This window comes from Doryrhamphus excisus, linkage group LG6, assembly GCF_037039965.1.
Source record: "Doryrhamphus excisus strain RoL-2023G ecotype Guam linkage group LG6, RoL_Dexc_Guam_v1.1, whole genome shotgun sequence".
Classification (NCBI taxonomy): Eukaryota; Metazoa; Chordata; class Actinopteri; order Syngnathiformes; family Syngnathidae; genus Doryrhamphus; species Doryrhamphus excisus.
In genome coordinates, this window is record NC_136362.1 from 20476157 (window position 1) to 20497842 (window position 21686).

Consider the following 21686-nt stretch of genomic DNA (forward strand, 5'->3'; position numbering starts at 1 on the left):
TATCTAACAAAATAAGGGCTTGTGTAATGCACCAGTTAGCATCACAGTAAAAAGCATAATGCGGTCATTTATTACACGAGATGTGACTTGACATAAGTTTGAGGGAAGATCTGCTGACAATATCGGATATGGAACATCGCTACCCATAGTATCATTTTAGTAGCAAGGCGGGAAGTGGGGCATTTTGCTACGTGCTTCGAATGCGGGGAAAATAGCGCCATCTTGTGTCCAAATGTTAGTCTAACTTGTTTTTTAAACATAGAAGATTGTATCATTGTCAGCTTTATCTCTTCAAATGTATCGCTCGGAATCTTCAATTGTTTTATGCCATACTCTCCAAAAAGAGTAGTTATTGCCCTCTAGTGGACACAAGAGTAAACTCCCCCATTTCACCATTCACAACCATGACCTCTAATGCGATAGCAGTTTAAGCTGTATCAGGTTGCAGACGTCAGTTTGTTGTCCACCCCGGTATCATGACTAAGTATTTTCCCCATTACCCCTCCCCCCCAATAAAGTCACCAGTGGCATTCAAAACTGACTTTTAGACGCTGTTATTCATTCTCATGCGGTTTGTTCCATCTTAATGCATGTCACACATGGAGTCCTGCTCAAAAATCTCTTTTTTGGCTAAAATAAAGTTGACAAATACATTACCTATAACCAGCTTTTCGTGTTGCTCCTATTTTTGTTTTTTTCTCCACCAGCAGCTGTCACAAAACGTCCTTTTAGGACCAAAATGTAAGCGTTTAAATCAGGTCCACCCACCCCTGTAGCAAATGTGGCTGGTTCCAGACTCGTCGTGGGTCCATGAAGTACCCAAAATGGCCGAAAATACATCCACATACAAACACAGAGGCAACACTGGTTCATAAAGTTAAGTCATAAAACTATATTTATAAATAAAAAGGCATTTCCTTGATAAAAGAGTAGTGTGAAAGACATGGTAAGAATTTGTATCCTATACATTGCAACAGGACAAACTAAAAATGCTGGCGTTATCAGAAGAAAATGTACTTATGTAGTGTAAGCCGGAGGCTCATGTTTAGCACAGATCAACTACATACATGATAAAAACAAAATAACATTCCGACAGTAAGGTCTGTGATTCTCTTGAATGACATTTTTTTCTCAAGCAAATATTTAAAGTCTGAACAAGATTAGTGTTCGATACAGCTTTGTTCATGTTAGAGGTAAGACCTGGACATGTGTGGGGCGGGACGAGGGGAGGGGGCTAGGAAGGCAGGCAAGAGGGAAGAGCAAAGAGAAAAACAAATGAAAAACATCCATGTGAAAAGCGCTGAGTCATCCTCCCCATCTGTCTGTTTCCACCAACTCCCTCCCTCTCTCGGTCTTTGTCCGAGCACTAACTCTTCCCCACTGACGGGCGGAAACTGACAGGCGCTTTGGTTCCATCTTGGGTGGGGGGTGGGATGTTTTTTTTTTTCTTCACTGAAGAAAGTATGGCCACAACTAATGAAGAAGAGAAGCACAAAAGAGGAGGAACATGTTTTTTTTCTCACACAGCACACACAGGACTGATTGCATCCATGCTTTAGGAATCTCGGCCTTGAAATACAGCTGATGCAATCTTCACACCCAATCTGCTACTCTTTCATCTGATCGCCCTCTGACCCGAGTCACATGACATCTACAAAGAACTCTCCAGCGTTGCCCACGGCCATTCGCAGGGACTGGCGTGATGCAGTGAGCTCAGGGGGGACCGAGGCCAGTTCCCTGCCCGGCGGGGCCCCGGGTGCCGCCGTTGACAGATGCGGCGGCTGCGGGGGCAAGCCGGGGGGCCCGTAGATGAGGCCTTGCCCGTAGGCTAACGAATGCGAGTTGGCACTGCGGTGGCTCAAGGAGCTGCGCACGCTTCGCTCGCTAGGGGGAGCCGCGGAGCGCTCGCTGGGAGCTCGGTGGCTCCTGATCTCTGGTTCGCTCCCGCTGCCGCCAGATTTCCGCCCTTCGTTCTTGCTGCAGTTGGAACCGCTGCTTTCTGTGGAGCGAGTAGAGCAGACAGCGGTTATTAGCCACACATAAATCATTGACTAACATGGGCTGCTTGCTCCAAGCAGGGTGCCAGTAAAGGAAGCCACACTGAACTGACCTACTTTTCAGAGATGACATGCTTTCACAATACGGCAACACAAAGACCTCCCATTTTCACACAAGATCCTGGTGGATCTTTAATGCCTAACACAAAAACAACAGCACAGTCTAACCCTTATGCTATACTTTATGCCTTATGGGATAACAGTGAGGCAGGATGTGCGAGCGGGCTCTGTACATACTGGCTGTTACTTAAGCAAACAGCTGCAACCACAATGTCTGACTTTCCACTTCTGCATGGTGAATAAATACATAAAATACAGGTTGGCAGACGGGAGGGGGTGCTGCAGAGATGTTGGCGGGAGTTAATATTTGTGTGCTCTAACAGAGGAAGGCCGTGTTCTTTTATGACTTTGAAGATAGTAACTGTAAACATGCTTCACTGGACCATTCCTGCATTCAGAGACACCAACACCATTGGTGTCCAAACTTCTACAAACCCAAGGATGCAGGGTCCATTATTACATTTTAAAAAAGGGACAGTTCTAGAGTATCATCCCTTGAGAAGATATAATAAAATGAGTGTACTTCACCCACCGCTGTGCTGGCTTCCTGCACTGCCGGCAGCCGGCCCACCATGGAAGGGCTGCGACAGGTCATACGGGTGCGGGATGGGGAACTGGTAGGGCAGAGGCAGAGGCCACGGAGCTGCCCCGGGGTGAGGCAGAGGAGGGAGGGTATCCTGATCTGAGGCGCCCCCACTTGAACCGTCATGGTCATGGAGAGACAGGTGGGTCATATCTGAGGGAGAAATGAACATGAACAGTTTTGGGTTGCGACTAAGAATCGACCAATACATTAGGCCGATATTTGAGCTTTTTTTCCCTTGTATCGGTATCGGCCGATACGCGCGTGGGTTCGCCGATGTATTTTTCAACCGCATGATTTACAGTCAGGCATCCGCCAGGGCAGCTTTGTGTTGCCCCGGGGGCAGAGGACCCTGCAACACACGTAGTCGCGATACCCCGCCCCCACTGTTGAATCACATCAAGGGCACGTTTTCACAAGTAATAGAGTTAGCTTGCTTTTAACACTTTACTAAGCCCATCACATTTCACTGGGTGATCGTTAGGCATAACAGTTTAAGTCATGGTGGGACAACAAGAAAGCCCAAAAACATCACATACCAACGCAACAGACCAATAAAAGCACTCTCACTAGTTGAGCAGAACAAGAATGAACAACTATGCAACTTTAAATGCGGGTTGTGTTATGTGTGTGTGCTCTCTCCGAGCACGCGCACACACACACACGCACGCACAGAAGGAATTGGAGCAGCCATGTCTGCTTATGAGAGGTCTTTATCGTGCACAACACCAACTTTAATGATGAGAGAAATGTTTATATATCGTACTAAATTGTGTCAGTGTGATGTGTTTGTGTGGAGAGATACGCGTCATGCTGCGGAGGAGCAGTATCGGCCACAAATATCGGCCCAAGCAAAATCGGCCATCGGCTAAGGGTGATGGAAAAAAAATCGATATCGACATTGGTCCCAAGAAAACCATATCGGTTGATCCCTTAGGTGCGACACTGGGCGTGTTTTCCTGAGGAGTCCACTTACTGCCACACAGGTCTCCAAACACGTAGTAGCACTGCTCAGAGAAGGTGATCTTGTTGACAGTGTGTCGGATGTAGCCGGCCTTCAGTAAGTTGCTGGCGTATTTACGGGCTTCTCTGCGGTCTGTAAAGCCTTCCACGTGATGAAAGAGCCAGTCCACCACATCAGAACCTAACAAAACAAAAGGACATAAGCATTTACAAGTTTAAAAATGAACACTGAACACCAAGGCCTGCTTTTCCAGTTGTACCAATAAAGGCATTTGCAATGGTGATCTTCAGCCACATCCTGTCTCGCACTTCCAGGCCTGACTCTGGACATGCCATGGCCTTAGCAACAGTTGCCATGTCGGTGTGAATGGAGAGGTGGAAGTCATCAAATCCTGGGAGGATGCAGAGGACACAGAGATTGAGTGTTTAAGTCTTTGTTTCTTCTTTTCAGTGGATGAATGAATGTAAACACGCCGGTCTGCTTTAGAAATCATCATAAATAATGTTTGCTTTCCTGTGGCCTGGATTCAACAGGGAATCAGAATGGATTATACTAGCTTTGTTGAACTTGGACTTCAATCTTGACAACACCTCCAAGCCGTTTAGTAACCTCTAGAATGGAATGTCCTCCCTCCAACACCAATACAGACACACCTACCCATTCAAGGTCTCTTGTTTTGTGAAAGATTCGATTTTTGGTATTTAGGGATTCCCCTCCAGTGGCTACTAAACTGCTTCTAGGGTTAAGGTTGAAAGATTTACTGAAAATAGCCTTTATACCATAAGACTATATCCATCTCAGGAGAGCTTTCTGCTTGTGTGTGTGTTTAGACTGATGCAATTTTCAGTAACAATAAAAGTGTTGGCATGACGTCTTTCACCTTTTCCCCTTCAGGTGTTAAAAATGGCATGGTTGCAGGCTGTGGACATATCCAAAGTATATTTTCAGCACTAAAGCAGAACAAGAGCCCCAAGGAGAATATGAATAAATCAGGTCAAGCAAATGTCATGAGACAAAAGGGTGGAAAATACAGGTCCAGTCAAAGATTACAGGGAAGATGAAAGTTGTGACTTGTGGCTGACTTTGGACATGTGTTACCGAGCAGATGGATGGTAGCTGTGGGCTGAACACAATCAAATCTGGAGCACAGACTAGTCGCTGGAATGCAGCGAGAGGGCAGAGCGCTGCAAGATTTACTAGCATGTCAGAAGTGGGATATTGGTGTTGCTGAAGTTTGGTAGGTCGGTGTGTGGAGGGTGCACTCACATGTTCAAGAATAAAGATGCAGAGGTTGAGCAATTAAAAAAAGATGGAACGAGAAAGGCAAGGGAGACTGGTGACACTTCACATGCAGATGACAATAGGACTTACGTTCAGTTTCTGGAATGGAGCTGCTGATGGAGGAGCTGGTGGACGTGACGGTGCTCATGGAGGGGCTCATGCCGTAAGGGGGATACACCCCAGTCATTGCTGCGGTATGAGACACCCAGGCAGCAGGATCAATTGGTCGAATTGGCTCACCTTTAGAATTAAAGTATGGTTAGTCAGATGACAAACCAGACAGATGAAAACCAAAATTAGTACTCACTTCTCGGCAGAGCAAAGCAGCTCCGTGGATTTGGATCCCAGCATTTGGCCACAGTCAGAGTTATGGGACTGGTAACACACAAACACAACATTTACACATATTGTGCTAAAACACATGTGATAATTCGTCCTAACTAGTGTTCATGTCTTTTGATGAGCATGTGGATGTTACCCAGGCTTGTGCACAATGTCCCTCAGCACTCGAACTGCATCATCGTTGCTCATGTTCTCAAAGTTGATATCGTTCACCTGCAGGGAACCCACGAAAAGACAACAAGGTTCAACACGACAGTCATCTTTTGCAGACATCTGTCAAGTCTGCAGTCTTCCTGATGACTGTGTAGCCTGTTGACCCAGGCAGAGAGACCACTTAGAGGCTCGGGAAACCTTTACAGGTGTTTTTGGTTTGTTCACCAATTAAAGAAAAACTGCACTTTTTTTCCCTCATCGTCCACAATCCTTATGTTAAACATGAACACATTTCTTTCCCTTTTCTGTGCATTCTAACGACAGAAAAGAAGTCAATATGAGCTTGCTAACAATGCATATTATTGGGATACACCTATTTCAACTACAAAGCCCTTTAGAAAAAAAAGTCAACATTATGGTGAAACGCACCAAATGTCTGGCCTTCATCGACCATGTAGGTGACTGGCCTTGATGGCTACAGACCCTTAAAGCGGACCTATTATGCTCATTTTTGGCCCTTTGTATTGAGATGTAGACTCCAGCCCCCTGTGACATCACAGCGTGCACTGACTGGAGACAAAAGTAACGGCGAGCGATTGTGAGGTCTGATTTTTTTCACTGAGGCATTTTTGTGATGCAAATGTATGACTAAGATTAACATCTCTCATCCCCGCCTCCATATTTGTTTGGCATATAGTCAATTAAGCTCTTGCTGGTAAACAAATGTACAAAAAGCAAGTTTAAGCAAAAATGAAACTGGAAAGCTAAAAAAGCTAAAAAAGCCCACAGAATGTGAAATCATTAGTGGCAGGAGTTGGAAAACAAAGGGGAAAAAAGTCAAGTATCTTAAATCATCCTTTGGAGGAACCATGATGGCTGTTAGAAACTATGACCGCTTTCACGCCTTCACTTCACAAAACCGACATGCATCGGCCCTTATGCACATTCCTGAAGTACAAGGTATGCGCTGGCACGCACTTTGACATTCCCTGTGTGCATTTTACAGCAAACAATCACACACACCTGCAATAGCATGTCCCCAGGCTCAATACGTCCATCCGCAGCCACTGCTCCCCCCTTCATGATGGAGCCAATGTAGATTCCTCCATCGCCTCTCTCGTTACTTTGGCCCACAATACTGATGCCCAAAAAGTTGTACTTCTCTGAGGGTCCGAAAGATTTTTTTTTTAGATTTTTTTAGAAATTTAGAAAGATAAGGTATGCAATTACAAATGTATCGCATACAAGTGGCGATATGCATCCATTGTGTCTTCAGTGCAGACTTACCCATGTTGAGAGTAACCGTGATTATGTTGAGAGACATGGTGGAATCTGTGATGCTGCTGAATGATGACGACTGAACAAAACAGTAGTAAAGGATATGAGCTCAATTAAAAATGATCTAAAATGGATACTATGTAGCTGTCTGGTTGTAAAAGCATGCATGAGAGGTGATCTTACCCTGTCCAGATTGGAGGCTTTGGGTTTCCGCCGACGGCGCCGATGTCGTCTCATTAAACGAGAGGAGCTTTGTTCTGTGGAGCTACTAAACCTGCATGAATGAGAAACGGAACTCTGTGTGAAATCACTGTTTCACAGGAACTAATGAGTAGATACTTATACCTATCCAATAAAATACACTCTACTGTTTAATGATGTAGACTTTGTGTGTAGCGCAAACTTTACAAATGGAATGTGCCAACTCTTTCTTTCACTGCAACTCTAAATGTTTCCCTCAAACTAGCAGCTATGGTCAGTGGGAAACGTACAACTCAACAGTGTGAAAAGCTATGTGGGGCATCTGACCTGCTGGTAGCGTCATCGTCTTCTGAATCAAAGCAGGAAGTGGACTCCAGCTCGCTGCTCATGAAAGAAGAGCAGCTGTCGTACTCTGTGACGCCACGTCCCGCTGCCCGTGATGAGTAACCATTCTGCCTTCCGCCTGTGGCGGAAACAAAGCATCAATACTCGTGTCAAGCGGCTAATATGTACTTTCCACCCAAAAAAGAACAGCTAACAGCATATTTACACATCCATACGGCACATATTTATCCACTGTCAAAAGACTTCCTGACCATGGTCGCTGTGTTTTCGCCTGGGCTTCTCCCTCTCTCTGCGTTGCGACACTACGGAGCCCGTCTCAGTGTCATTGTCCAAACTGTCCCGGCCGCTTGCTGCTTTCCCACTATAGATGGTGACAGTGCACAAAAGGTAAGACTATATTAGCCACTGCTAGTATTGCATCATGCTAGCAACAAGGAAGAAAACTATGACTATATGAGGTGAATGAAAGGTAAGAACCATTCAATAAAACCACTCCAATCTACGACTATGCCAGAGGAAAGGCAATTCTAAAACACTCACTGTGAGTAAAAATACACATTTTTTTCCTCCAGACAGTCACAAGGCGTAATGTCTTCATTCTTCTCTTTCAATTGTTATTGTGTTTATCGGGAAGGACTGAAGGCCTTATTCATGAGATGCACACAAACAACTAAAAGTATCTTGCTTCTGCAGGCACACGTCATTCAAAATGCGTCTCGGACTACAATGAAACCCCGCGCACACAATATTCTGTTCATGTACTGACTGGTAAGAAGGTGGTCGTGAGTCTCCGATGCCCCCTGTCCTCTCCAAAGGGGGCGCTGCCTCCAAGTCTGCCACTGAGCCTGCGGAACCAGCATCTGTGTGGGCGCCGTCTCCAGAAACCAGCTGTGATCAGGAGGAGAGAGTCCGTCAGAGGGCAAAAGACTCAAAGAAACTAAAATTCTGTAAATATCAGTACGGCTGCATCAGTAAATTAAATGTTTGCTTGTCAAGGATTAAAAATGAAATAACATTATTAGAAGCCATTTGTGTGTGTGAATCCCATCTTCTTTTCACATTAGTGGGCTTTATTTGCAGTCAAGCATTTTCAAAGTAGAAGAATAGAAGAAGAATGGCTATTTGTTTGATTTACACACACACATTAACACATGATCATGTGTTTATGGGTCATTTCCTTGCAGGCTGTCTCATAACTCAGAGATTACTGATGTTGACGTCTACAAGCAGCCTTTTTCATTCATGTTTTCAACACATTGTGAATCACATTTATGTTGAAACACCACAATTGAGTTAAATGTTTGCTTAGTATGTTTACCACAATTTTCATCCAAATGTTTTGCATTTGTGAGTGATACAATAGTTAAGATAAATTATGTTCAATGCTATTTATTGTGGTACACTGCATCCATTGTGCAGAGTCTGGTTAGACGACGTGGCTTGATGTGCACAAATATAAGCAATGAAAAATAATTTTCAGTTTCTAGCATAACACATGAGGCCACAGGGTGTTGGCCTGCTCCTGTGCTGTGGTGATAGCTGGCCAAGCCCCCGAGACCCCAGGGAACCATCAATCAACTCATTCAAACAACAATATCACAGAGGAGGCAAACAAGCCAACACACAGGAACAGAAATAACATTCAGTGGTTAGTGGAATTTTTAAACATGAGATAAACCTATTCATCTGCAAAAGAATAAAACAAAAAGCTATTTTCATGACACACTAAAACTTGGAATCCTAACCTGCTGCCCAGCATGAACTAATTGTATTTGGTGCAAGAAAACATTCTCAACTTGAATCTCTGACGGCACGTAGTGGTTATTTTGCCCTATCCTGTGATTTCACTTGCTGGTAATCCAATTTCAAAGTCAAAAAAGGGGGAAGTGAGGCTGTGTGCTGTTAAACAGATGCCTTTTATATCATGGAGACAGGAGAACGGTGGCTCTGGGACTTCCAAGTGATGGTGTTGTGTGTGTTGATTTCATGGAGAAGCATTATAGGACAAAATTGCAAGAAAACACTGCGTGGGGTGCAGCAGCAGCCTGGGTTCATTATGCGATAATGATATTATCACGGAGATGCACCAGGCTCTAGAGACGGGATATGGTTGTGCTCATGAGCCGACAAATGGGATTCATTTAGCCGTGTTCTCATACAAACTCCGGTGAGTCAGATGTGGATGTCTTATGCATCACACGAACAAAGCAGTCCGTGCATAGAATGAAAAATAGTACATGAGATGTGTAGTCAATTGACAACCGCTAAGCTTAACTATGCCACAGCGGGTGATTGCTCAAGTTTCAATAACATTCCACCTTCAGACATCTTGTTTACACATTTTGCCTGGCTCTCAGTGCCTCTCTGGCGGCAGCGAGGTACCTTGTTTTTGTCCCATGGACAAGATACAAGTGGCTATCACATTCACGGTATAAAAGCTAACTTGTTTTTTTTTTTATTTATAAAATCACATTTTTATGCAAAACAATCTTGCTCTTGTTATCAGCATAATAAGCCATGTGGCGACATGAGAGGTTGGAATAACAAAAAAAAAATGCACCCACTTAGAGCAATGACAGGGGAAATTACTCCTAGCAACACAAAGTGGGTAGATGCAGAGTTCAAAAGTTTGAACAATGGGATAAATATGACACAGACGCTCACTGTTGGTGTTCACCTTTCTTCATCAAGTTAACTTGCGTATACTTGACTACTCTTAACTTACTATGTATACTATTACACTAGGAGGGCAGAATCTACCGCCATCTGGTTTTATTGTTTGGCCATAGCGAAGAGGCCTGTGCGCTACTGAGAGTTTCAATCTTGTCGAGCTTGTGACTTTTCCATGGTGAAGAAGCCAGTTAATGTCCAAGATTTACGTACAGTCAGTAGATTCTACCATGATGCACTCATAGCTGACAACCAAAAAAAAGGACTCAAATGTATGTGAACTTACCCATGACACCACACGTCCATTAAAGCAGGGCAGCTTAGCGTTGTCATCAGATATTTCCTCTTTTACCACCCTGTAAAGTGAACAAAAACAGGATTTCAGTAAACCTTTACCAAGACAAAAGCACTCTCAGGGTAATAAAACCTGAGGCTGCATTTAGAACCAATGGAGACAGGCAACCACGAAAGACACTGACAAATGGGACAACCTGATTTAATAGTGCACTCACTACACTATTGTTACACAATCCCAGCAACTGTTATATACAATGACTTTAAAGTTGGAGAGTTGAGAACGCTGGTGCAGTGTATTGTATTGTCAAACCAGATCAACAATATAATTCCTGTCTTTTGGTTACATGACTGTGACAACATCTGCATTGGATTAAGAGATAAAATGTGCTCTTGCACAGAGAAATGGGGGCAAATCTGGTATGAAATGACGTTCTGCCTCAGACAGCTGAATCTGGCAGGACTGATAGAATAATCAGTGATGCTTTGAGGACTCTCAGCCTGACAGGTCTCTATTCTTATTCTGTGATACTGTTTGGCTGGCAGGTGTATTTACAGAGTAGCCCTTTACCTTCTCCAACATGAATAACAGTCCTTTCAAAACATGTCGGTCCCACTTGCTAATATGCACAAGTTGCTGCCCCACCCTTATTTGAGTTTGACCCAAAAGCCAACCAAGGGAGAGACCTGGCTCAAGTGTCTCAAATAGAACAACTTGACTCTTTGGGAGGAACTGTCTGCAGGAACATTACACGTAAACCCTTTTTTCAGCCATGTTTCAAACACAAAGACACATGCTCATAAATCTGCCAGAGTGATGAACGGTGCATTCCTGAGTCCAACTCTGCATTCCTAGGACTAATAGACAACAACAGCAGGGGCCTGCTTGACAAACTAGCAGAAAACTGCCCCTCTGACGTTAGCCTGCTAGCTTGCTATACATCTACCAGCTGCTGACAGAAGACGTATCGGTCCCAAGTGGTTATTTTCAGCGTTGTCAACTGAGATTTAAAAAAAAGACTAATTGTTATTTAGAACTTTCACTAGTGCTCACGACGCTGCCAAGATGGCAAATTTGGTACGGGTAAACTAGCCTACGAGCAGTGTAGGCTAGTTGCACAAGCAATGTAAACAAATGGCATGAGACGCTCAACAGAGCTGCTAGCCCGCTAGCGGCTAACAAAGGAACGCTAATGTAGCTAGCAAGTGGTCGACAGCCAGGTGAAGTGATGACAAGCCAGCTGGCTGCGCTGTTGGCTTTTTCCTCCTCTACAGAGGGGCATGAAACGTAAAAACACAACAACGACACACTGCAATCACGTTAAAAATCAGGCCGACGGTTACCCGAAGTCATCGTCCATGGATTTGAAGAAGAATTTGTAATTTGGTTTCTTCAGGACATTTTTGAAGTCTGCCAAAGTGACTTTGTCCGCTGGCACGGACAGTTTCACCAGATATGGTGTCTCCTGGTCGTCGAGGTGGTAGATAATTTTGGTCTCCCCCATCTCGGAGTGCGGTTGAGGCGCAGCAGGCAGGGCGCATCAAGCCGAGGGCCTGGCAGGCTCCCTCTCGGGCCCCGACTCCCCGTGGCGCTCGCGGCGGTTGTGCCGTGGTCCTCCCGGCTCTCCCTGGCCGTCTGACTCGCTGCGTAGCCGTGGTTGCCTTTTCGACGCCAGCTAGCCAGCTCAACCTCCTCCTGTAAAAATGTCCGTATTCCACAGCACACTTTCCGCAAGCAGATTTGCTTTAGTTTCAGAGACTGTTTTATCTTCCAAAGGGATTGGAAGACTGACCTGCAGAACGAAAGGCGAGGATACAAAAAAACTCGATGGTTTTCTCTCGCTAGCCACCAAGCTCGGCTGTTTGGTTGCACACGAAACATTAAATCACTCAAGGCTGTCTCCAAACAACGCCACCTACAGGTGAGGAGGAGACCTGCAGTTATCATTTCACTCGAAGAATGGCAGCGAGTACACACAACGGGCTTCCATACATTTAAGTAATGATAGCTTGTTAAAAAAATATGTTTAACAGACAACCTAAATTGAGTTGGAAAATATTTTCTGTTCCTTCAAGATTAATTTGAACTTGCTTGGCCTTAATATGTGGACATTTCAATCACTTTAAGTGCATTGCTCTTAAATGTTGATACAATTACATGTACTTTGCTTTATTATTGAAAACGATTAAAAAATAAAATGTACTTAATTACCACAGTTATTACCACTTACTTTAAAATGGACATGAGTTTAAAAATTCAGTTAAAAATGTAAAAATCATTAAGAGGATAATTTTTTTCATGTGGCCTTCAAGGCCTGCTGTTGTATAACCTGCAACATAACATTTCTTATCCTCATGAAGGCATCTCGTGTGCAAATATTTTGTATAAGCGTCAAATAGATGAGGAACTTCCTCCAGCAAACACACCCTTGACTACAGAATGAATTCAAACTTAAATATGTACAGCAACCGCAGTTTATTGGACTGAATGAACAGTGATTCTTCATTACAGACAAGGCAAAAATAAACATAGCATGTCCCTCAATGCAATAAAGTGGAAAGGTTTCCAACAAGGAAATTGTATACAAAATGGAGAGTCTGAATTATATACTTGATGTCTGACATTTCTCTAAGGATAAAACATTACTGGTATCATATTCATCTTCATCCGTGTGTAGTAAGTAGGTGGACAATAATATCTTTACGTACAAAAAAGGGAGGAGGGTGTTTGGTCTCTCTCTGTTATTAAATAAATTCCATGGTGGGAGACAGAGAAATGAGTGGAAGGTCTCTAGTCGTCAAGAAAGTCATCATCGAGATTAACATCTGAGGTGTCGATGTCATCTAGCTCCATGTTGTCCAGGTCTACCTCCAGCTCATCCAGAGTCTAAGAATCAAGATAATGACAACATTTGTTCTTTTTTTAAAATTCTACACAAGAAAAGCAAAAGCTTATTTTTAAAAAAGGCTAATAAATTCCACCTTTTCTTTTTCCAACTGTGAGACTGAAAAGATTTCCTTTGGAGCCTGTGGGGAGGCAGGTTCAGGCTGTGAAGGCACAACCAAGGCCTCCTCTGCAACTACTGACGCCAAGGGAGACTCTACAGGCTCCTAAAATGAGAATTGACAGTGTATTACACAATTAGTGTATCAACGATGCAAGATACTGAAAACGTGTCAACAGGATTGACAATGTCTACAAACCGCAACAGGAGAAGTCCCTTTGAGCTCGTATCCTTGAACCTCCTCTAAAATATTTCTGTCTTCATTCGGCTGCGGAAAAAAAAGCAAATGGGGTAGGTTAATTCACACAGGCAAGTTTAAAACCGGGGGACTTCGACATTTAGTCCTGTTCTGTATTGTAGCAACTCACTGTGACCAAGGGATATTCTTTGGCTGGCCTGGTGGCACCTAAGCAGGTTTCTCTGAGGTACTGCTCAGCTGCAAAGGCTTCTTTCAGACCAGGGAACAGGTTTTCATACTCCGTGGGGTCTGCTAAGGATTCAGCAGCCTAAGATGTAAAGAGTTTGTGTTAGGCTGCTAGAAAAGCACCCCCAAAAGAAATAAGCCAATGTCATAGAAGGTTAGCTAAAGTCTCGTACTTTGTTGCAGCAATACGGTTTCAATGGAATAGCAAATCCCATGTAAAGCTCACCTTCTGGTTGACCTTGGCCAGGTTTTCCCTCCACAGTTTGACAACACGGGATACCTGGCTGGGCAGGTAAGTGCGAGCCAGGAAAGCAGCTTCAGGTAGACGGTTCGTTCTTACTAAAAGCTCCAAGCATTGATCCAGTCTGTGTGAAATTCATGGCAGAACAGTTGAAGCGATTAGGTGAGCACAACTCAGCTTCTAGTCCTTCAGTCACATGTTGTACTTACTTCCCCTGCAGGAAGTAGGTCATGAAGGCCACGTTGTTCTTCCCATCCCTTTCTGCACCCTCAGCCAGCTTGCCCACCATCGTGGCGTTACCAGAGGCTGTGGCTAGGAGCAACAGGCCGCCGTAGTCCTGCGCATGATGCAGACACTCCTGGGCCAGGCCAAACTGGCACTTACTAACAGCAAGCTCTGCCAACTGCTTCCACTTCTGCTCTGACTGCAAGAGCCAAAGACAGACATTTATTTGAATTTTTTTTAAATTGAGGCGAGAATTAAAATAAATGACTTTAGTTACTTCTGCTTCGACAGCCAGCTGGTAAGCAATCTTCAACTCTCCCAACTGCAAGGCCAACTCAAATCTGTGCTCAGGGTCTGTGGACACTGCTAATGCCTGCTGCTTGAAACCCTGTGGAGCCGGGAAAAAACAGCCTAAATAAGTAAGCATGGCTCGGCATAGTAACTAATAACTAAGAATCAACAGTCAGTAATAACAACAGGCTACTTATCCACCAAGTGCTGACCTGTTTCTCCAGGAAATGGGCCACTCTGGTTCGTTGTTCTTTAGGAATTGTAGGAAGAACCTTGTCAGCCATGCTAAAGTCCCTCCTCATGACAGCAGTCTGGTACTCCAAAACTGAGACCAGCAGGGAGTAGCTGACAATGTTGAGCTCCTTGTCTCCCAGGTAGAGACGGTCATCTTTGGGTATGTAACCCAGTAAATACATGGTTCTGCACAGAGTCAAAATTAAAGGCAGCTCAAGATGATGAATTGAAATAAATTGTAAACCGTGAAAAATATCTGACCTGTCCAGGTGAGCAATGGTAACAATCTCTCCACCCACAAAGTAGTTGAGTCTGTTCACAGAGCTGGTGTAGATGAAGCAGTCACCCACCCAGAGTCCAGTCTTCACAATCTCCTGAATCTCTCCCTGGACCTGAACAGAGAAAAAAAATCCAATATTGAGAGGTAGTCCTGAGGATACAGCCTTCCGTGCTTACACACACTTTATTAAATAACCCTTTCATTTAATTACTGTATGTAATCTTTTTATTACTATATTGCATTTGTCATTCATGTGTTTGTTGTGCCCAGAAATTGAGTGGGTATGATTTAGGTATAATATCCAACTTACACAAAAACTCAACTTACATCACAATGTAAGAAAATAAAAACTGTACTAAACTAAACTGTACTTACAATGTATGAATTGTGTGTGAACAAAGCCATGATACAGCTTGAATTTGAAGATAATTCGACTTTTAAACCAACGATTTTGGTTCAGGCAAACCCAGACACTAACCTCAAATGCATCTTCAATGCCGTCCTCAGTCACTCCCTCGTTGTTCTCTTGTGAGGCAGCTACTTTTTCTGCCAGGTAACGAAGGATGAAGAAAGACTCTTCTGTCGCGATGCACACCAACTCACCAGAGTCTGACCAGAAGATCTGCAGGCATGGAAAGATAAAAAGATAAATAAAAAGGAATGTACATAGGTGGGTTTGATCATTGGTAAAGCAGACATTATTTAACATACAATATTGCAAGAACAAATGAAAGACCACCAAGTAAATAGCCATGAAACAAACAAGTGAATATCAGAAAAAGATCAAGTACGACGAGTCTTACATGCTTGGGTTGGATCTCAATGCGGCGGATCAGTTCAGTGTTCTCCCAATCATAAAATGCCAGACCATTCACTGACCTCACACCAAGCAAGAAACCTCCATAGATCCCTGCAGGTTTCAAGATAATACAATTTTTTTTCCCCCATCACATCATACTTTAAGAATCATTTTTAATACAGCGACTTACCTTCAGCTCCAAAGTCAGGCTTAAAGGATTTCTTTTCTTTGAAATTTTTAAAGAGTTTGACCACACTGTTGCTTTCTCGAATGGCATATCTGTTCAGGCAGAATTGGCTCATTATCCATTACAGAAGACATTTAACAGTAAAACGTATGGAACAGTAAAGCATCCCAGTTGGACTTAAAACTTACTCTGATGAATCATGTGCCCAAACAAATTCCTGTGCAGAGCCAAAGCTCTTGTTCCTCAGAGCCATGGCAGTGTAGATGATGTACTCTCCATCGCCACACACCACAACAAACCTACACATGACAGCTCACAATGAGTCACAGTTGCTCATAGAGATCTTTAATGGTTAGTGCCACTTTTAGCGCTACAAACATACCTCCCGTTCGGGTTGTGCTGGATGGTTTGGGGGTATATTTCACAGCTGCCCATATCTTTCACAGCCAATGGAAGCCTCTCTCCGTCCTTGATCTCAGCATCTCCCATTGCCTTCAAGTTGGCCTGCTGGATTTCACTGTGCTTGGCCCAAATTATTTTCCCATTGGTGTCCATTGACATGGCCGGCTCTTCACGACCCACCTTTAACACAAGGTAAATTTGTGTAAACCGACTGCCAAAGCACTTGTGGGAGAGAACCGCACAACTTTTAATTATTAAAAATAGTGTCTTGTACTCACTTTGATAATGATGCTGCCTTCATCATAGCCCAGTGCTACATTGTTGGATCCCCTGAGGCCACACACGCACCACACTCGCTCCATGCCATAGTTCAGGGTGCTCTCCAGGCGGTAAGTGCTCGAGTGCCAAATACGTACCGTACCTGAATCAGTAAAATACACAGCCAAGATCAGCGAGGCCATATGAGAGAGCAGATGAAAAGGAACACAAAGGATAATCTAGCTCACCATCTTCTGACCCAGTGATTATGATTGGCAGCTCTGGGTGGAAGCTCACACAGGAAACATTCTGTGCATGACCCTCCAAAGTCTGAACACAGGTTTTATTCTAAAACAAAACAAGTACAGACGATGACATGTTTTATCAACTATCTAAAATTAGCAGTGAATCTTGCCCCAAATAAAAAGTATTGTTGAGGCAATAGTGGCACAACAATGAGTTTTACCTGGTAGTCCCAGATTTTGACTTGGCGGTCATCAGCACCTGATATCAAGTAGGGCTTGTCCCCTCCACTGTAGTAGTCAATACAATTGACTCCTTTGTCATGGCCTTCCAAAGTGAAATTGGGAGAGGAAGAGCCCAGCTGCCAAACCTGAAAGAATACAAAAGCATGGCTAAGTTCTTAGTGTGATGTTAGATTAACGACATGCTCTCACCAAATACATCATAAGGCGCACTTGCATTAATGAGGGCCAATAAGATAAATAAATAGCCCAAAAAGCAAACAAAAAGTAGATTTACATTTTCAAAGGCAGATTTTTAGAGGAACATTGTGGACCAAATGTCGTGGTTGGTGAGTCGGAAGAAGTCCATCCTACCTTGATGGTCCTGTCTAGGGAGGCACTGGCAAATTGATTATTGTCTTTAGGGTTGATGACAATCTGCATGACATAGTGGGTGTGGCCCTCAAACACCTGGCTGCAGGACCACTTCTTCTCCCAGTCCCAGAGCTTGATCAACATATCATCTGAACACAAACAATATATGTGTATGCGGATGGAAATATATAACAGTGTGTTTTTGAATGGTACTGGCATACCGCTGCTGGTGAGGATGTAGGGCTGGGTGGGGTGGACAGCGATGCAGCGGATGTAGTCAGAGTGGGCCTCGAACATGTGAACACGCTCCAAGGTATTGTAGTTGAACACTCGGATCTGCATGTCATCCTGTCCAGAAGAGGGGTGGGGGGAGTTTAGTGTGACGTTGACCACAGCGAATATAATTGTATACATGCACAAAATTATTGAAATGTTGTGGTTAAGAACAAAGCACACATGGTTAAAATGCATGATACTCACTGCTCCTGTGATGACCCAGTTCTTCCTGGCCACAAATTTGGATGCTCTGACAGGTAGATCGCACACCTCAAAAGTCTTCACCAGAGTCTTGACATAAACAAAAAAAGGATTTCATTTGTTTCATTCTCTAAATGTCAGTCAGCAACTTCGCCGAAATGTTCTCATGCATGTTTCACCTGCGTCTCATGGTTCCATACACACACGCTTCCATTGTATAGACTCGCAAGCATCCATGGTTCCGTTGGATGAAGGTCCACACTCTTCACTCGGTCAGACCGAGCTGTCAGCCTTCGCTTAATGTCAAGCCTCAGCGGCTGAAACACAGTGGAATCATGTGTGGTTTCTGGACGGAGCCGTTACATTCAAAAAAGCATTTAACTATGGCGTAAAATAAATGACGCTGATAACAAGGCGATATAACAATTTAACATGGTAATAGTGTCACACACCGCACAGACTGCTATTATTTAAGGGGTAATATACATTACATTAATTCTTTCAACAAAATAATCTTTAAAACAGCCAAGTTTGCAATCATTCGTATCGATAAGCACTTCTACACACTAGCTAGCTAGCATCGCTAAGCTTAGCTATGAGTTATTTAACATGTTTAAGAATCCTACACAAATAATCCACTCTAGCTAGAGTGAATAAAACACGATAACATTTCCTTTTAGCTTGCTTACCATTTTTGTCACTGTTTCGTCGACACAAGCTCAGATAATTGATTTGCGAGCAGTAGCAAATGGCATCCAAATGTTGCAATTTCAGTGAACGGCCAACACTGGATGGATACTGACGTGGAACTTCCTGGGATACAAATCTCGCGAGAGTTTGGGCGTACAGACGGTAATGTGACGTGGACGATAAAGTCAAGTCACTTGTTTATATATGTGCTGGATTACATATGGAGTGGGTGGGGTTGGGCGTTCGTAAAGTTTTGAAGATTTTTTTTCTTTTATTTCAATATATCACTTTCAAAACTGGTTGATTCCATCTGGTGAGGGCAGCCAGCGAACACTGGCATTTGAACACACACATCATAACGTCATCAAAGCTCACCTTTATGAATTCACACACAGCTCCAGCATATATAAGGACGAGGAGATAGAGGAAATGTGCAAGTACACGTCTATCTGTGGAAGCGTAAGAGAAATGTGCAAGTACACGTCTATCTGTGAAAGCGTAGAAGAAATGTGTGTATGCGTTGAAAACTGTGGTGCATTCAATGACCATTAGATAAAGTACGAAAAAACTGGTTTCAACCGAATTCATACAATTACTGTAGACACACACAAATATAAACTCATATTTGTTCAAATAAACAAATAATATAACTGAAAAATATCAAACTGATCACATTAGTATCTATAACTGTAACACTCCGCCCACCTATCAAACAAATAAATCTCTGACCTTGTCAGCAATGATCAATCAAGGAGGATCTCACTGGAGACGACCCTATAATGAGGATAAGCGTATAGAAAGTGGATGTATGGGAAAATACTGCGTGTTGGGAAGTTAATCAGCCACATCACTTCTTAAAGATATTTATTGAACCAAATTACCAAATGACCTCTTAATCGTGTAATGGATACAGCCATCCATTTTCCATGTCTTCATATAGGATTAAAATTGAAGAACTGTATTGTACAGTCTTGAGGTCACACATGAGGTGGAGCCTATTATGAATGTACTTTATAATTCTAAAAATGAATTACCGACCAGTAATAATAATAATAATAATACCATTGCAACAGTTTATTTTTTTTACATTGTGTCTTTAATGCTAAATACAAATTGTACTCCTTAAAAAGCAAAGGTGCCCACTGGGGTTAAGAGCTGTGTGTCAAGTTTACTGCGAGCCAACTATACAGTGTAACTTGTTGGGGGATGGAAAGAAAAGCAAATATATAGAGGAATATATTATTCTTTTCTCTTGAACACCTGTAGACAAACTGCATCTTCACATGTCAGCTCCTGTGATGAGAGGGGATGCGTTAGAACAATGACAATAAATTATTGATCATCAATAATACCCAAATTTTCCACAGCAGTGCTGCTGACCCACCAGGTACATTTTGTCCCCTTGGATCCAATGCTTCCAGCCTCGATTTGCTTTCTCTCCTTTCTGGGTGCAAACAAGCTTGTCCCCCTCCCAGGACACCAGACTCTAAAAGTCACCATTAGATATATTTTTTATACAGTAAACAAAAAAGCTCATATAAAATATGAATTCACATTTTCTTCATGTATCACTTGCCAATGAATGGGATTTTCTTATTTCTTTTTGTGAGAGTCTTTACTCTTGTATAAACAGAAAGACAACTGTCCTTTCAGCCATTTTCTATACCACCTTTCTTCATTGGAGTCATAATTAAGATGGAGCCTATCCCAGCTGTCTTGGGGCGAAAGGCGGTGTAAACCAGTACATTCCAACAAATGGATTGTGGTAGAAAGACCCATACTCACACGTGGAGGACATGCTGACTCCACAGAGAGATGCCCAAATGGAGATCTGAACCCTCGAAACATCCAAATGCATCAATTTAGGTAGCTAGGAAATGACATGTGTGACATAATACTGTGTGACATGGTATCTCCCTCTTCCCCACAAATAAATTGGAGGCTAACTCGTTAGCTCTGTAGCTTGTTATATGCTATGAGCAGCGGCTGTCTCTTATATTCCGTAGTCTGCGCAATTTGGTGTAAAGAAAGTACTCCGAGTGTAAAGGTGACTATAGGGTTGTTATTTCAGAGCTCTAATAATGGTTAAAAACGTATTCAGGAAGTCAAAAGATAACCATGAAAATACAGTGGTCTATTAAAATTGAATCATACTTTGCGGAAATTCAAACACAATAAACAAGGAATGACTTGTATGTCGCCTGTCACCCAAAGTCAGCTGGTATAGGCTCCAGCTTTCCCATAAGTGGTATAGTAAGTAGACAAACAGAAGACTGGATCAATAATAATTCATTCATTTTCTACCGCTTTTTCTTAACGAGGGTCGCGGGGGTTGCTGGAGCCTATCACAGCTGTCTTCAGGCAAGAGGCGGGGTTTACCCTGGACTGGTGTCTAGCCAATCACAGGGCACATATAGACAAACAACCATTCACACTCACATTCATACCTATGGACAATTTGGAGTGGCCAATTAACCTAGCATGTTTTTGGAATGTGGGAGGAAACCGGAGTACCCGGAGAAAACCCACGCATGCACGGGGAGAACATGCAAACTCCACACAGAGATGGCCGAGGGTGGAATTGAACCCTGGTCTCCTAGCTGTGAGGTCTGCGTGCTAACCACTAGACCGCCGTGCCGCCCATCAATAATAATAATTTTGGATATATGTACATGGAGAAGTTGGAGGTCCACCCACCTTGACAGTTCTGTTGTCGAGTCCCTTGGTGTACTCATCAAACTCCACCCCCACGGTGAAGGCCAGCTCATAGTTCCTGAAGGTGCTCAGTGTTTTGAAGTCAAACATGTCACCCTCTTGGACCACCACTTTGGTTTGGGACAGATAGGCGGCTATTTTCCTCGTTGCAAAGTCAATATCTATCATAAGAATAAACAAACATTAACACACATTAGGAAAGAGATTGAATTCATGTTCAAATGTCATCCTACCGAGTGCTTTCATGTAATCGTCAAATTTGTCATTGCTTTCCAGTATCCAATTCCCGCTGAAGTCCACAGGCATGGCGGCTGATGGTTACGCTGTAGTGAGTACAGTACGGGACTTGAGGCAATGAGAGGAGGTGAAAGGTGCAGGGTGCTTTTATACA

The 21686-nt window shown here is 43.3% G+C and overlaps 3 protein-coding genes across 3 annotated transcripts; all 3 read right to left on the minus strand.

The window, feature by feature from the left end:
- Positions 1-877: 877 nt before the first annotated feature.
- Positions 878-12157, minus strand: LOC131126310 (segment polarity protein dishevelled homolog DVL-3-like). Its single transcript, XM_058068687.2, has 15 exons — positions 11573-12157; positions 10221-10290; positions 8031-8152; positions 7516-7625; positions 7247-7382; positions 6902-6992; positions 6728-6797; positions 6464-6603; positions 5424-5500; positions 5253-5320; positions 5036-5185; positions 3924-4055; positions 3677-3844; positions 2650-2853; positions 878-1999 (listed from the first exon to the last, which is right to left on the minus strand). Exons 1-15 carry the CDS (start codon positions 11731-11733, stop codon positions 1641-1643), a joined length of 2058 nt encoding a protein of 685 aa, XP_057924670.2. The 5' UTR covers positions 11734-12157; the 3' UTR covers positions 878-1640.
- Positions 12158-12685: 528 nt separating this feature from the next.
- On the minus strand, positions 12686-18749 carry copb2 (COPI coat complex subunit beta 2). Its single transcript, XM_058066948.2, has 22 exons — positions 18580-18749; positions 18070-18207; positions 17894-17980; positions 17635-17761; positions 17414-17562; positions 17041-17187; positions 16823-16922; positions 16595-16737; positions 16297-16496; positions 16103-16213; positions 15918-16006; positions 15732-15838; positions 15407-15550; positions 14910-15040; positions 14627-14834; positions 14401-14511; positions 14108-14322; positions 13884-14022; positions 13602-13739; positions 13433-13501; positions 13211-13339; positions 12686-13115 (listed from the first exon to the last, which is right to left on the minus strand). Exons 1-22 carry the CDS (start codon positions 18580-18582, stop codon positions 13020-13022), a joined length of 2781 nt encoding a protein of 926 aa, XP_057922931.2. The 5' UTR covers positions 18583-18749; the 3' UTR covers positions 12686-13019.
- Positions 18750-19430: 681 nt separating this feature from the next.
- rbp2b (retinol binding protein 2b, cellular) lies at positions 19431-21685 on the minus strand. Its single transcript, XM_058068207.2, has 4 exons — positions 21529-21685; positions 21278-21456; positions 19965-20066; positions 19431-19873 (listed from the first exon to the last, which is right to left on the minus strand). Exons 1-4 carry the CDS (start codon positions 21599-21601, stop codon positions 19820-19822), a joined length of 408 nt encoding a protein of 135 aa, XP_057924190.1. The 5' UTR covers positions 21602-21685; the 3' UTR covers positions 19431-19819.
- Between the last annotated feature and the right edge of the window lies 1 nt (position 21686).

What these genes read in the sequence shown, in the direction of transcription:
- LOC131126310 (XM_058068687.2), bottom strand. Translation starts at nt 11,733, where the DNA reads ATGGGGGAGACCAAAATTATCTACCACCTCGACGACCAGGAGACACCA. An exon ending in AAGCCTCCAATCTGGACAGG is followed by an intron (nt 6,798 to 6,901) that starts GTAAGATCACCT and finishes TGTTTTGTTCAG; the next exon opens with TCGTCATCATTCAGCAGCAT. An exon ending in CTGCTTTGCTCTGCCGAGAA is followed by an intron (nt 5,186 to 5,252) that starts GTGAGTACTAAT and finishes TTAATTCTAAAG; the next exon opens with GTGAGCCAATTCGACCAATT.
- copb2 (XM_058066948.2), bottom strand. An exon ending in GCATTGAAGATGCATTTGAG is followed by an intron (nt 15,041 to 15,406) that starts GTTAGTGTCTGG and finishes TTCTCTGTTCAG; the next exon opens with GTCCAGGGAGAGATTCAGGA. An exon ending in AAGAATATCCCTTGGTCACA is followed by an intron (nt 13,502 to 13,601) that starts GTGAGTTGCTAC and finishes TTTTTTCCGCAG; the next exon opens with CCGAATGAAGACAGAAATAT.
- rbp2b (XM_058068207.2), bottom strand. Translation starts at nt 21,601, where the DNA reads ATGCCTGTGGACTTCAGCGGGAATTGGATACTGGAAAGCAATGACAAA. An exon ending in TCGACAACAGAACTGTCAAG is followed by an intron (nt 20,067 to 21,277) that starts GTGGGTGGACCT and finishes GGTGACTTTTAG; the next exon opens with AGTCTGGTGTCCTGGGAGGG. An exon ending in AAGGGGACAAAATGTACCTG is followed by an intron (nt 19,874 to 19,964) that starts GTGGGTCAGCAG and finishes CTCTCATCACAG; the next exon opens with GAGCTGACATGTGAAGATGC.